General features: G+C 41.5%; 1 protein-coding gene across 1 annotated transcript; it reads left to right on the forward strand.

The window, feature by feature from the left end:
* The first annotated feature begins 3811 nt into the window (after positions 1–3811).
* GRXCR2 (glutaredoxin and cysteine rich domain containing 2) lies at positions 3812–11137 on the forward strand. Its single transcript, XM_065408808.1, has 3 exons — positions 3812–4156; positions 8595–8819; positions 10958–11137. Exons 1-3 carry the CDS (start codon positions 3812–3814, stop codon positions 11135–11137), a joined length of 750 nt encoding a protein of 249 aa, XP_065264880.1.
* Positions 11138–13985: the final 2848 nt, after the last annotated feature.

The following is a 13985-nucleotide window of genomic DNA, read 5'->3' on the forward strand; positions in this document are numbered from 1 at the left end:
GATGCTTTAAAATGTAGTGACTGCAGAGAAAAGCCTCTTAAAAAGTTGGTTAGTATCCACCAGGCATAGTAGCAAAGGTGGTGATGGTGAGAAAGTTCTGGGGTTTGGGGAGAATGCTAAGTATAAGGTATCTAGGGCTAGAATTGGGCAAAAATCAGTGTCATTTATTCAACCCTCCATCCTTCAAACTTGGAGATTTTAGGTAAAGTGGGACCCAGATCCAGACACATCACCATTGTTTTGATTGTGCAAAACTAAAAGCATCCCAAATTTGCTCATCTTCATTCTGACACCACTTTTTGGAAGCACATTATCCTAGGAATAAAATGGAATAATGCACCATTATTCCAGTGCGAGGATAGCTGAGTGATTTGAAAAGGCCAATTCTGAGAATTCAAACCCTAACTGTTAGAAGGTTCTTAAATACACAGCAAATACAATAAAAAGGTGATAGAGGGAAACTGCACCCAATTTGCTCAGCAAAGTATCCAAAGTCCACACAGGGCAATAAAAATAAATTTCTTATAACGTACGAACAATGAATTGCATTTGAAATCTAAGTGTAGGGTATTAAAATATGCATAGTGGGTAGAGTTTTCAAAGTGCTCAAGGAAAATTTTCAAAAGCACCTAAGTGAGTTAGGAGCTAAAATCTTATTTAAAGTCAATTAGGTGCATTTGGAAATGTTATCCACTGGTGGTTCTTGTGTTTGCTACTGTATGTCCCACTTATACCTTAAGGGGTGAATTTCACCTCGCTGAATAAACACCTTTCCCTAACTTAGGATGGATTGTCCCCTACGGCAGAGGAACCCGGAGGGGTAGCTAAGAGTAGAGGAATCTCTCTCTTTCTCTTACATCTCCTCCTCCACTGACAATTTAAATTTCCTGTGGCTAAAACTGAGTGCCTTCTATTTCTTCCCAAATGCATTTGCATTTCCCCCATTCTCTGCCACTGTTAATACCCCATCCACCCTATCCTTCAGCCTCATAACCAATCATTGACTCCTTCCTTTCCTTCTCCCCACACATTCAGGTTATACCCAAACATTGACATTTTTTCTCCACATTTCAAAGATTCATCCTTTCCTCTTGAGTCTGACAGCTAAAACTCTCGTGTATGCCTTGATATGGTGTCTTCTATCTCAGTTACTCTAAACTTTTTCTTTCTGGCCTCCTCAATGCCCCCACTAGCCTCCTGCCCTTCAATCCATCAGACATGTGACTGCTAAAATTAGCTTCCAGAGCACTTCCTGATCTGAACACTTTTAGTCCCTCCTTCCCCACTGCGGCAAGTTAAACGTTCTTGTTCTTGCTTACAAGCTAGCTTTGCTGCTTCCTACATATCTGACCTAGTCTCTTATCACGTTACCCTTTATCCCCTCTGCTGGGCCAGTGATGCCAGCCTAGATACCCCATTTGTCTCGTCTCCCATAACCATCTTAGGCCTTTCTTCATAGCACCCGCTATGCATAGGATAAAATGTGAAGTGCAACAGGGCCCTGATCCTCATTGGGGTTTTTGAGAACAACTGTAGTAATGGAGAGGATGAGGTTATAATTCCATTCCTAAAATAATAAGGCCAAAATGAATATGTGGTGTATTTAGCTAGATAATAATGATGACTCTGTCATGAATCGGACAGCACCTATAAATGACTATGGAGTTTATCAGCAACCATTTTATGTTCAAGTACAGATTGTTACAGAAGGAATGGTTACACTGCACTGTGTCATCAATTCTTTACTTTTGTTTCCTGTTCTCTTAATCTAAAATAAAAATCATCAGAGTAAAGTGCCTTTGTAAAGTAAGATTCATATCAAATTAATGTAAGTTGGTCTTTGTGTATAAAGAAATGGAACAATACTGAAGCTCAGTTTATATGGTATGTGTTTTAAACACAGGTGGTGACATCTAATTTGAAATAGAAATGCACTAAGATCTGAGCTTCATGATTACAAAGCACACTCATTCCGGGCAGAGAGGTTGGATTTTTAATTTTTGTGTGAAGTAGGAGGTTGGGATGAAGATGAATATTACAATCTTTTTGGTGTGTTTTTGAAATGGGGTGTATGCATATATTCTGTGGGCAGAATACTTGCCATTTAAACCTCTAGTGAAGGTGATATTTGCTTATTGCAATGCTCCAGAAGTGCAAAGGAACTCACTAAAGCAGCATTTGTCAAAATGGAAGACACTTTCTATACATCAGGGTTATACTTTTAGGAGGTCTCTACTGCACATTTTTTCTCCAGGCACCATTTGAATGCTTAGTAATTCATTAATATGTAGGCTCCTGGGTTGTCTTCCTAATGCTTCATAAAGTAGTCATGATAATATAATGAATCTATTGAGAACATGTTGCTGTAAAAAGCTCTGTTTTTCAGCCATAGGAAGATAGTCTGGGAAGGATGCAGACAGAAAGCTTAGTTCAAGCACCACTCAATGAAATCACATTTAATTATGAAGACCGTTTACTGTAATATCAGGGATTCTAAGCAAAAAGGCAGAGATTGCAGCTATTGCTCCATGTACTTCATGTAAGTAGATTGTTATAGGATCTTTAAATGCCAGGTGACAGTTATTCTGCTGATGCATTATGCTACTTAGCGTACCTCTCCCTGGACATGAAAGAAAAGCCTGAAGTGCACAGCTGGTAATGGGAACAGTAAGGCCTAATACCTGCTTTACCAGGGCAGCAAAGTGCATGCCACTAAGACATAGGCAGAGATCCTTGACAGTGCCCTAGTATTGAAAGGCAAGAGACTTGAGGAGCTGCTAGCTGCAATATGGATGGGGGGCATTGTGAGTGTCAGGACATTTAAGGTGCTTCAGTTGGAGACTAAACTAGGACTCCTATCAGATATTGTAGATATTTGCTACAGTTACCAGTGTCTTGCAGTTGGAGTTGCCATGGGAAAAAAATAGCTACATAACAGCTGTAGCAATTGCTGTTTTTCTGCATTGAAGAAAAGAGTTCAGGCAGTGAGGATCTTGGGCCTGATCCTCCAATGCCTTGCACCTTGTGTAGTGTAAAGTGAGTGCACCAAATCAGACCCACTGTACAAGCATAAATGACTACACAAGGTGCAGGGCAGTGGAGAATCAGGCCTCCTGGGTTTCTTGTGGTGGGGGGAGGTTGCCTTTAAAAATAGACTAGCAAAACCAGAATGGTTAAAAAGCCCAGCAAGCCAGTGAGAATTACAAATAGGGATTTAAAGCTAAAGAAAGAGACAATCTTAATTAGATCTCCACCAAACTGTAGAGAAACACATTTTGGATTAAAATGAAATAGAGCTTTTTACTCCTAGGGTTTCAGAGAAGGAATGGGGAGAACTATTTACATATGCCATTTGAGTAGATGGATTGCTTTTCCTGAGAACTTGTCCTCATAACTTTCACCCTTTTCAGAAAACTACTAAAAGCTGCTCGTGTGGTATATTTGGGATGATTCTGATCACAATATACAGAGAGAGGGTTCCCATGGCTATAGACCGAGTGCGGTGTGTCCCAGTTTAATTTCATACTTCCCAAGTTAACGCCTGTTCGTGTTTGTGAACCAGCTCATCCATCATTCAGGGGAGCTCAGTGAAACTTTCCTTATATTTCACCACCACAATTACATTCCATTTCATGAGCATCCATCAATATTTAATACAGTGATATCAGCTTGACTGTAACACAAGAGGACCTAATAGGAACCCTGAATTATACATTGCATGGTAGGGAGAAAATAAAGAGGCTTTTCTTGTAAACTCAAAGATCTCCTTGCTGAGTCGATTTCTGGGAGACGCTGCATGAAATCCATATCAATGGACGAGGTTCAGAAGAAACTAAGCCAGAGGTATGAGGCAAGACCCCGCAAAGTGAGGTTCAAAATCTCTTCGGGATACAGTGGCCGGGTGTTAAAGCAGGTCTATGAAGATGGCCAGGAACTGGAGCCTCCAGAGGAAGAATCCCCTCACCGTTTTCTTCACCACAGCTTTGAGTCAGGGGACCATTTCAACAGGGTTGGAGAGGCACCAGAATCCAGGTTTTATTCATCAGCCAAACTGACTGCCCAAAGGATCAGTGTATTCAAAGAGGGTAGCAAGTACAATCTAGCAAGTAACCCTCCACTCTTCAGTGATTACCAAGCAAGTGATAGTCATCACAGGGTAAGTAATGTCCATGCTAGGTTTTCACACTGGCTGCAAAGTGGTTTTAAAATGGGTCCACTTTTAGACTGTGGAGTCTGGGTCTTTGCCTGAAGTGTCTCAAATCAAAATGTAATAAATAAAGTCACACTGTCCATAGCTTTCACAAATTTGCATCGAACTTTGCAGGATTGGTTTAGCACACAGAAGTTATATGTACCAGTTATTCTATTCTATTTCATTCCATATAGGTAAGGTTCTACACCACAGCGTCTGCACATCTTGCAGTAGTGACTAACATCTGCTGTGTGTGTTATGTGCGATTCCTTTTCTCTCTCCTCCTCTTTCCAGTGGGGAAATTGTGTGTGTTTTGGTAAGGTACTATATAAATATTTACATGGTAGTGTGTGTTTATCTACCCAAATTGCAGGCCCAAGTGACTAGGTGCAAATGGCAGGTGACACTGGGCTAAATTGAAACCCTTTTTAAAACAGTGTATGAATTAATTAGCAAATGATTGATAGATTTGGGGAAGTTTAACAAGTGTGTAGACTGAGCTTTTCCAAAGAACCTAAGGGAGTTGAATTTCAATAGGCTTTGGATACCTAAAACTCTCTTAGGCTATTTTGAAAATCCCAGGCTTAGTTTGCACCAGCTATTTAATTAACATCATTTTGTGGAGTTTAAGGTCAGAACAACCCAAATACTCCTACATTAGGTCCATAGACTCATAGACTCATAGACTTTAAGGTCAGAAGGGACCATTATGATCATCTAGTCTGACCTCCCGCATGATGCAGGCCACAAAATCTGACCCACCCACTCCTCGAATAATTCTCTCCCATGACTCAGCTGTTGAAGTCCCCAAATCATGATTTAAAGACTTTAAGTCGCGGAGAATCCTCCAGCAAGCGACCCCTGCCCCATGCTGCGGAGGAAGGCGAAAAACCTCCAGGGCCTCTGCCAATCTACCCTGGAGGAAAATTCCTTCCTGACCCCAAATATGGCGATCAGCAGAACCCCGAGCATGCGGGCAAGATTCTCCAGCCAGACCCACATTGACCATTGATACTAATTACCAGCGATGGCACGTTATTGACTTATTGACTAAAATCATTTGATAAAAACATTTCAGTCCTAAGGAAACTAAACTGTTGTGTACAACAGAGAGAGAATGGGAGAGACCCCAAGGTGCCATCAATGCCCGAGGGCTCTGCAATGACAGGGAATTGATTAGATGAGATATGCCCAGATGATCCAAGCAGGCAAACAATGCCCCATGCTGCAGAGGAAGGCAAAAAAAACCCTAGGTCCCAGGCAATCTGATCTGGGGAAAAATTCCTTCCCTACTCCAAATCTAGGGATCAGCTAGACCCTGAGCAGGTGAGCAAGACACCCCTGCCAAGCATCTAGAACGAGGATTCTCTGTACCACCACAAAGCACTGGTTCACTCTGTCGGTGTCCCATCTCCAGCTGCGGCCAATCTCTGATACTTCATAAGAAGCCCAAAACAAAACAACCAAACTACATCTGGCCAATTGTGCATGGGGAGGGAGCTGGATGAAGCAATTACTAGAGATGTGTCCCTTTAAATATTACAATGAACACACACACATACACCCTCATTAATAATATACAGGGATTATGTTAAACTTCTCCTCTTGATGAATTATTTATATGCCAACCTTTTCATTACCAGTTTGTTTACCTTAATTTTTATTAGCAACTAAATATTGTCAAATTCTGATAAGCCTACTAATGAATAATACATGAGGAATCATGCTGTAGTTACACTTGTAATATCATAGCTATGTTAAGCTAATAAGCACGCTAAGACTGAGTAGAGTATTTGATACAACAAGTAGATATCTAAAAAGTAAGATGTATATTCCCTGGGGAGAAAAAAGAATAACCAGAAAAGGTGAATGGGACTAGCTAATTTGATGGTTTGCTATTATGATACAGAGCCTTTCACTGGTAGGTTACTGATTCAAATCCAGCTCAGGTTGATGGTAACCAGCTGTTACCCAACACTTGTCTGAGGTCAGTATCTGGTGGGATTTGGCAGTGTGCACTCCTCGCTAAAAACTGGACTGACATCACAAACCCAACGTAACTAGCATCTGAGCCTTAGATACAAGCAGAGAAACCAAGGATTTGGTGGGTCCCAAGACAGAGATACCTTGTCACCCCTTCGAGGTAGCTGAGGTACTCTGACAGACAGTTGCAGTAGGGGGAAACTGTGTTGCTGCCTGTGCTGTTCTGTGTATAAATGGGGAGTGTCGGACTCCAGAGCTGACAATCTATTTAACAAGGAACGGAGGACCAGTGGGAAAAATGTTCTAAGGATGTTGAAAATTGTAAAATGGTTTCCTATGCACCATCAGGAATACTTCAGAGAAGAACCTATTAACACTCATTGCTAACTAAACCCGTGAGATGAGCACAGTATAACCCCAGAGGGCTAGCAGTGTAAAACCACTAACCTAGGTACTAGGTGTTTAGCTAATGCATAATTGCCAAACCACCATGAATATTTGACCAATGGTTAGGGCACTGGAACGAGTATTGGGAGACTTGGGTACTACCCGTCGCAACCACTACCTTGGTCTGTGTCTTTAGGCAAGTCACCTAACTGCTCCGTGCCTCAGTTTCCCCATCTGTAAGTATTAGTAGTAGTATTAGTAATCTTCCTATCCAAAATGCAACTGGTATTCTATCAACATCCATTCAATATATAGTTACCATGCTTGCATCATAAATATGCAGCTTTAAAAATCCCTCACCTAAACGAAAGGGCTTAAACTAATCTGAAAATGTTGTGCTTCTATTGGAAGTGGAGAAGATGGGCCAGGACATCAGCTGGTGTAAATCAGTGTAGCTCCATTGGCCAATTTGCATCAGCTGAAGGCCTGAGATGGTATCTCTTAAAAATGTAACATTTCCTATTGCTTGATATTAAGACACAAATACCTGCATAGAGCGAAATGTCAACACAATGTGTAAAATAACAGGATATGGAAACTACTGCATGATACTTGTAGAGAGAGAAGAGGAACTGGGCCAAGTGAGCAAACTTACTGTTTTACTAGAAGTGCTTGACAGCCCCCAGGTAAGCTTTAAAATTGGTAGAAAAGAATATAAATTCAAGGAACACAAGAACATTTGTTTAGTCCTTCTCTTCATTGTTAGGTATAGAATACAACAGACTCTGGATTTAGTTGGTTTTGTTTCTTTTCCATCCAAGGATCTCAAAACACTTTACCAACATTAATAAATGAAGCCCCTCCTTCCCCCAAGAGGGAGGTAAATATTTTTATGCCCATTTACAAATAGAGAAAGTGAGGCATAGCAAGGTTGATACTCAATTTCCAAAGGTGTTGCACACCTGCTGGCTGCAATAAAAACATCAACTTTGACTTCAGTGGGCATTGTAGGTGCTCAGCAGATCTGAGAATGAGGCCCAAGGTGACTTAGCTACAGTCACACACGAAGTTGGGGTGGAACCTAGATCTCTTTGTGGCCAAACCTGCGCTTTATCCACTACACTATGCCCCTTTTCTAGCACCTTTAATGTTCAATAATGAATTGGATTCTGGCAATGCATCAACTGTATAGGCAAACATGGCAGCCATTATGCAAACTGTAATAGCTCATGCACAGCCTTGGATATTGGAATTTACATTGAAGAGAGGGAGTATTGTCTAGGACTCGAGTTATTCCTGGGTGAGTTTCTAAGACATTTGCCTTTGTTTGGATGACTGCCCCCAAACTCTAGTCTACTCATCTGTACCTTTTTTAAATCTGCAAAATTGAGTTAGGAAATGTTATGGACTCACCTGACATCATTCGGCACTTCCATTTCGGGGCAGGATCAGAAAGTGAAGACACGCCTGGAAATATGAAAAATCATGGGGAGATACATTTCTGCAAACTTCTCAACCGCCAAAAGGTGCAGGTCATTTCCTAATGCAGAGATGGTTTTCCTCCCTAATCCTCCCCTGCTGATTTCAAACCATGGTATTTTTATTTCTGTTGGGGCTGAAACAAACAGATGGACTTCAGGATGCTGTCCTGCCCAAAGATGCAATTTGTGTATGAGGCTTATAGGGCCTTGTCCAATGCCCACTGAAGTCAATGAAAGATTCTCATTGATTTCAATGAGTTTTGAATCAGGCCCATAGGACCAGATTTTCAAAGGAGTTCAGGGCTAGATTTTCAAGGGCTCAGCAGCCAGAATTGAGGCCCAAGTTTTTAACAGCGCTCAGCACCCAGTGTGCACTCAGTGTGTTGAGCTCTTCTTAAAATCTGCAGAGCAAGCCTATTGGGTGAACTGCAGTGAGCGTTATGGGCCTTATTCCTCTGGAAATCACCAGGGCAGCAGAGTTTGCTGCTGCCTCAGCCTTGTACTGTGTGATGGTTTTGTACAGCCGAGGTACTCATGTGTCCCTTTTACAGCCCTCCCCCATTTTAGATTTTGGCAAGATTGTCATCTACACTAGCAATCTGAAAATCATCCGCACACCAATGGACAAGAAAGAGCTGATGAGAAAAATCATCCAGAATGAGGGCACTGATGACTGGTCCTTCATGTGCCGAGATGGGAAGGAAGGGGATGGTCATCAAATCAATGGGCATGTGAAAGATGCAGAAAACCAACTTGCTGACAACCAGTATGTGCAGGTAAGGCAAGATGGGCTGCCGTGCTTCCTCCCCACTCCTGCTGTGTCCTCCTAGCCTGGTCAGGGCCCTGAGAATTCCCACATCAGCCCCACTTCAAAGCTCACCCATCTGCAAGGTCACCAGTTACTTCAGCTGAAATTGGCATCAATGTTGTTCTTATATCGACTGTGGGAGATCACTATTTATGCAGCAAGGCATCCCTGACACCCAGGGGATAGGGGCTATACTTCTGTAGTGCTAGTTTGTCCTGAATCTTCTCCCTAGTGAAGTCAATCGGTCTTCCATTGACTTTTATGGATGTTAGACCAGGCCCTTTGTCCCTGTCTCCCAGAGGAACGAGAGAACAGGCCTTAGAGTTGACCTTGAATCTCCCCATGCAGAGCACTATTACTAAATGGCTGGGCCAGCCCTGAGGTTGTAACAGAAGTCCTTTAATATCAGCAGAAATATTTCAGATTCAGGTCCTCCATTTTTTGCACAGGTCATTCTTTCCTGATCAGGATTCCAATTAGTCTGACCTTAATGGGCTCCCAGAATGTAGTGCCGCTGTGCAGTGACACTCCTGAGAATTACAACTTTTGCAAATCAATAACTTACCTTTTATGCTTGGTGTAGTTTTACTTACAGAAATTCTCCAAACACAAAATCTGCTTGTGGCTCAGATGTATGATGTACAGGGAAACTGAATGCTGTACCTTCTCTGGAAAGTTTTATGGCAGAGGTTTTCCAAAGTGACTCGTGGAATCAGGTGCCTCAGTTTTTGGGTGCTGAATTTGAGGCACCTAAAAGTGGCTTGATTTTCAGAGGGCGAGTGCTCAAAACCAGGGCGTCCTTAAGGTGTCTCAAAATCATCACCCAAAATTGCAGGACACCTCCCCCACCCCCAAATCAGTAGCACGTACAGTAACATGGATCTTGTTTTGGTTAAAAACAGGTAAGGGGAGACCAGTTTTTGAATGTGGTCACCTAATTTAGGGATCCAAATCCAACATTTAACCTCCAAAGCTCTGACTGGGTTTGGGATCTCATTACTTGGGAAGCTACCTCCTTCCCTACAAGATACTCTCATAGTTGCAATCCGTGGAGATGCTCAAGGTGGAGCTCCCTCAACGCAGACAGAGGGAGCTGCTATAAGGTGTTGTCCTTGAATAGTCTAACCTTGCAGAAGCTCAGCGAAGCCCATCAATTTTCCTGGTCACCTGGGATGAAGAGAATATGGTAAAAGGTGAGGTTTCCATGATTAGGACTGGTTCTTTTTGGAGGGTAACTGTGGGCCAGTCTATTTGAATAGATAGATTGTATTTGATATTGTGCAACCTCAGAGCCCTGGAAGGTGCCTATTAGTATTATCATTACAAGTTGAAATACACCAGTTTGGACTTTCAGCAGGTAGGCACCTAAAACATGTATCTGGCACCAAACTACACCTTAACTTAGGCTCTCAAATTTCACCATTTGCTCTGTAATGCTATGCAAAGTAGAAGTTCATGAATGATGCAAATACCTGAACTTGACATCCTTTTTGCAGTAAGGCATTTTCCCAGTGAAGATATTTAATAATTTCTGGGATCTGCAGACGCAGGGAATTTTGAGAGGGATTTGAAAGAGAGCGCCTGGCACACACAGATGGAGAGGCAGTTGCAGGTGCATGGGGCAACATGGAAGATGGCATGATGGTGTGTGTGGAGGGGGGAAGATAAAGAAGGAGATGAAAGAACAGATGAGGCAAGATTGTGGAGAGACAGAGGAGAGAGGAGTGGTGAGAAATGCCAGCAGAAACAGATGGAGAGCTATGCAGAGCCTTGAGGGAGAAGGAAAGAAGCTTGAACTTCATTGCATTCCACACAGCCCATAATTATTATTTGTGGTAGCATCACAATATGCCAGGCATGTCCCACAAACATGGGAAGACACAGTCCCTGTCTTGGAGAGCTCCCTATAGGCAGAACAAGGATAGGAGACCCAAGCAGGTAGCAGGAGGGAGAGCAGTGTATCAAAGCCATGAGCTGTTGTACTGATTTGAGGAGAATTTCTCCCTAAATTGGGCTCTTCTGGTGACAGTTCTCTGCTACTTTGTGTATTAGTAATTAGATTTCTGGTGTTAAAGAAAGGGTATTTGTTTGATTCTTTTCTTTCAGGAAGGAGACACTGAGCACAACTGCTCCCAATGCAAAGGATCAGGCTCAGCCCCCTGCTCTCTGTGCCACGGAAGCAAGTTTTCAATGTTGGCTAACAGATTTAGAGAGTCCTACCGGGCTCTCCGATGTCCTGCTTGCAATGAAAATGGCTTGCAACCTTGCCAGGTCTGTTCCCGATAATCGTATCTACCATCCCTTCAACTACCTATGCGTATCCAGGTCAATGTTTCACTGAAACCTTAGTACACATTGTCTATTCTTCATATAAGAAAGCAACCAGTCTATAATAGCAGGTTATTAAAAAGTGGCAAGAGTGCATCGTGCACACCCCTAAATGTACATCTAAACCTACTCCTATTACTGTTTGTACATGCACTTGTTGCGTCTTCTAATTAAAGTAGGCCCCAATCCTGCAAACACTTATACACTGTGTTTAATTTGACATGTGAGTAATGCAATGAAGTCAAAGGGACTACACATCTTTATAAATTAAGCACATGCTTAACTCTATAGGGTGGGGACTGCATGTTTACATAGTGCCTAGTACTGTGGGACTGCAATGCTTGTCTGGGCCCTGTAGGTGCTCCTGTAATAAAATAATAATACTAATAAACGGCAGAAGTAGCTGTACTTTAAGCATGTGAGTAACTTGTCAAATTACAAAATGTTTGTATAAAAACAATGCTGCTTGTTGGCAAAACCTCCTCCTAGATTTAACTTGGTGGACATTTTAAAATGATACTTTATTGTGCAATTCACTCTACCCTGCAGTGGATTTCCTGCAGATTTCAAATATAGTCTTATGATACACAGCAATTTTTCCAGTGTATGATTTAAGTAGCAGACTAGAGCCTTTCTCCCAGTCTGAAACCTTATTGAGAAATTACCATGGGGAAATTTAAAAATAGAAAAACTGGAGTGTTTTATAGCCAGATCCTCAGGAGTGCTGACCCACAGTTCCCATTGATGTTAATGGGAATTGCAGATGTTCAGCACTGCTCCGGATCAGGCTGTTGGTGAACAGGGCTCCTGTTGCTTCGTATTAATCCCATGTTGTAATTTGCAAAATATAAACTCTAATTAGTTTAGCTGAAGCAGCGATGTTAAATAGTTAGCAGGCTACCAGTGGCAGCACAGGACACAAGGGCTTCATAAAAAGTGGAGGCAAACAGGGGAAATGCTTTTTGTTTTCTAAAAGCTTATTACACTTGATATTCTTGGGTAATGTTAATGAAGGTTTAACTTGCATATTACCTCTGAGACTCTGAATTAAGAGGCTTCTTACATCCTCTACATGCTGAGGTTGCAAGCCTAGACAGAGTAATGTATGGTTGAGTTTGTACTTTGGCATGTGTATGTTGTAAGATTTCTCTGAGACAGTTGGATTATTAGAAATAATGCCATCCTAGTTTTCAGATCTTCTGATGTTTGTAACTGATATCAAAACTATGCTTTTAAAAAAGTGCATAATAATATCGCAGATCATTTAGTTTCCTTAACTTGGTGCACTACCATTCTATGCTGGGAATTTGAATGGATGAGGTCCTGATCTGTGCATGAACTAATGGTAAAATCAACTCCAAAAGTCTGTAATTCTCATCAAGTATATATCTGTCCTCAAATTTTGTTTGGTTTTCATTTCAAAATGCTTTTCTTGAGTTTCGTTGGCTTTATTTACAGTTTCACCAGTGTAAAATAAATGAAATGTACATTATTTTGCCTAGTATACATAAGCTGAATACTTACAATAAAAAATAGCTGAAAATGTAAATTTATAAAGTAACTATTTATTGTTCTTTCTCATTGGACAGATTCCTTCCCCAGCACTATTATCAGCTCTTCACACCTCTCCTTGTTAGCTATCCCCATTCACCTTGACCCCTTAGTTTAACATTTCCATTGTTCGAAACACTGGGTCTAGTACTGAGATCTATTCTTTCCTATTTACTTCAATAGGAACATTGCCTAAATAAAGACTATGGACTTCAGGATCTGCGTCTGTGTGCATTGTGAGACAGGTATATGAAGGACACATAATATTAAGTACTGTGTTGTATAATTATTTGGGTTTATATAATTTTTTTACCTTTCAAATTGATTCAGCTGATTTTGGTTACATATTGCCCTGAGTAACTTAATAAATGTTCACTTACTTTACCGAGTAAACAACATTGAATAATGTGTTTGCTCTTTCTTAAAACGCCACATTCAGATGGACACAGTGGGATTATTTTACTATTTATATTTCCATCGGACACAGGCACCCCTGTCCGGATAGTTGTCCAATTGTATTAGGCACCATATACAGTACCTGTCCTGTCTGGACTAGCTGCTGGGAGATATGGGTTCTGATACTACATTTCTCTGTGATTGTAGCAGAGTCTTTTCACCTCTCTGTACTCCCACTTCCTTTCCCTCCTTGTGTCTGTCTTGTCTATTTACACGGTAACCTCTTCTCTCTCATTAGGTGATAGCACAGTGCCTAGCACATGCTCTGTAGGGTGGGCAGGGACTGTCTATTTGTTCACTGTTTGTACAGCACCTAGCACAGTGGGACCCGGATCCATGACTACAGCTCCTAAGTGATACAGCAATGAAAAAAATAATGATTCATAATAATGGGGCCCTGATATTGGCTGGAAGCTGTAGACTCTACTGTACTATGAATCAGAATAATAATGAAGAGGACAAGCCATATAGGAGGGTGAGGTAATCAAATGTGAGCCAGTAAGGAAATCAAATGTAAAATCTTTATGTATTTACATTGGTACTATCTTTGTGTAATTATTATAAAAAGTTACAGTAAGTACCAGCTGTCTCCCCCTCCCCCAGTGCTCAATCTAGCCAACGTTATGTTGTGGATTTCTTATGGGTGTTGTGCCAGAGGTGGGTCCTGAGCAGAAATTTGAAGGAAAAGAAGGTAGCGACCTTAACGATCACTTCCATGTTCCATGCATAAGGAGCGACATTAAAGAAGAGCAGAGATATTTGCATAAATTGAAAAGTAGGTGAAGGAGGCTTACCTTAT

The sequence above is a fragment of the Emys orbicularis genome, chromosome 8 (genome assembly GCF_028017835.1).
Source record: "Emys orbicularis isolate rEmyOrb1 chromosome 8, rEmyOrb1.hap1, whole genome shotgun sequence".
Classification (NCBI taxonomy): Eukaryota; Metazoa; Chordata; order Testudines; family Emydidae; genus Emys; species Emys orbicularis.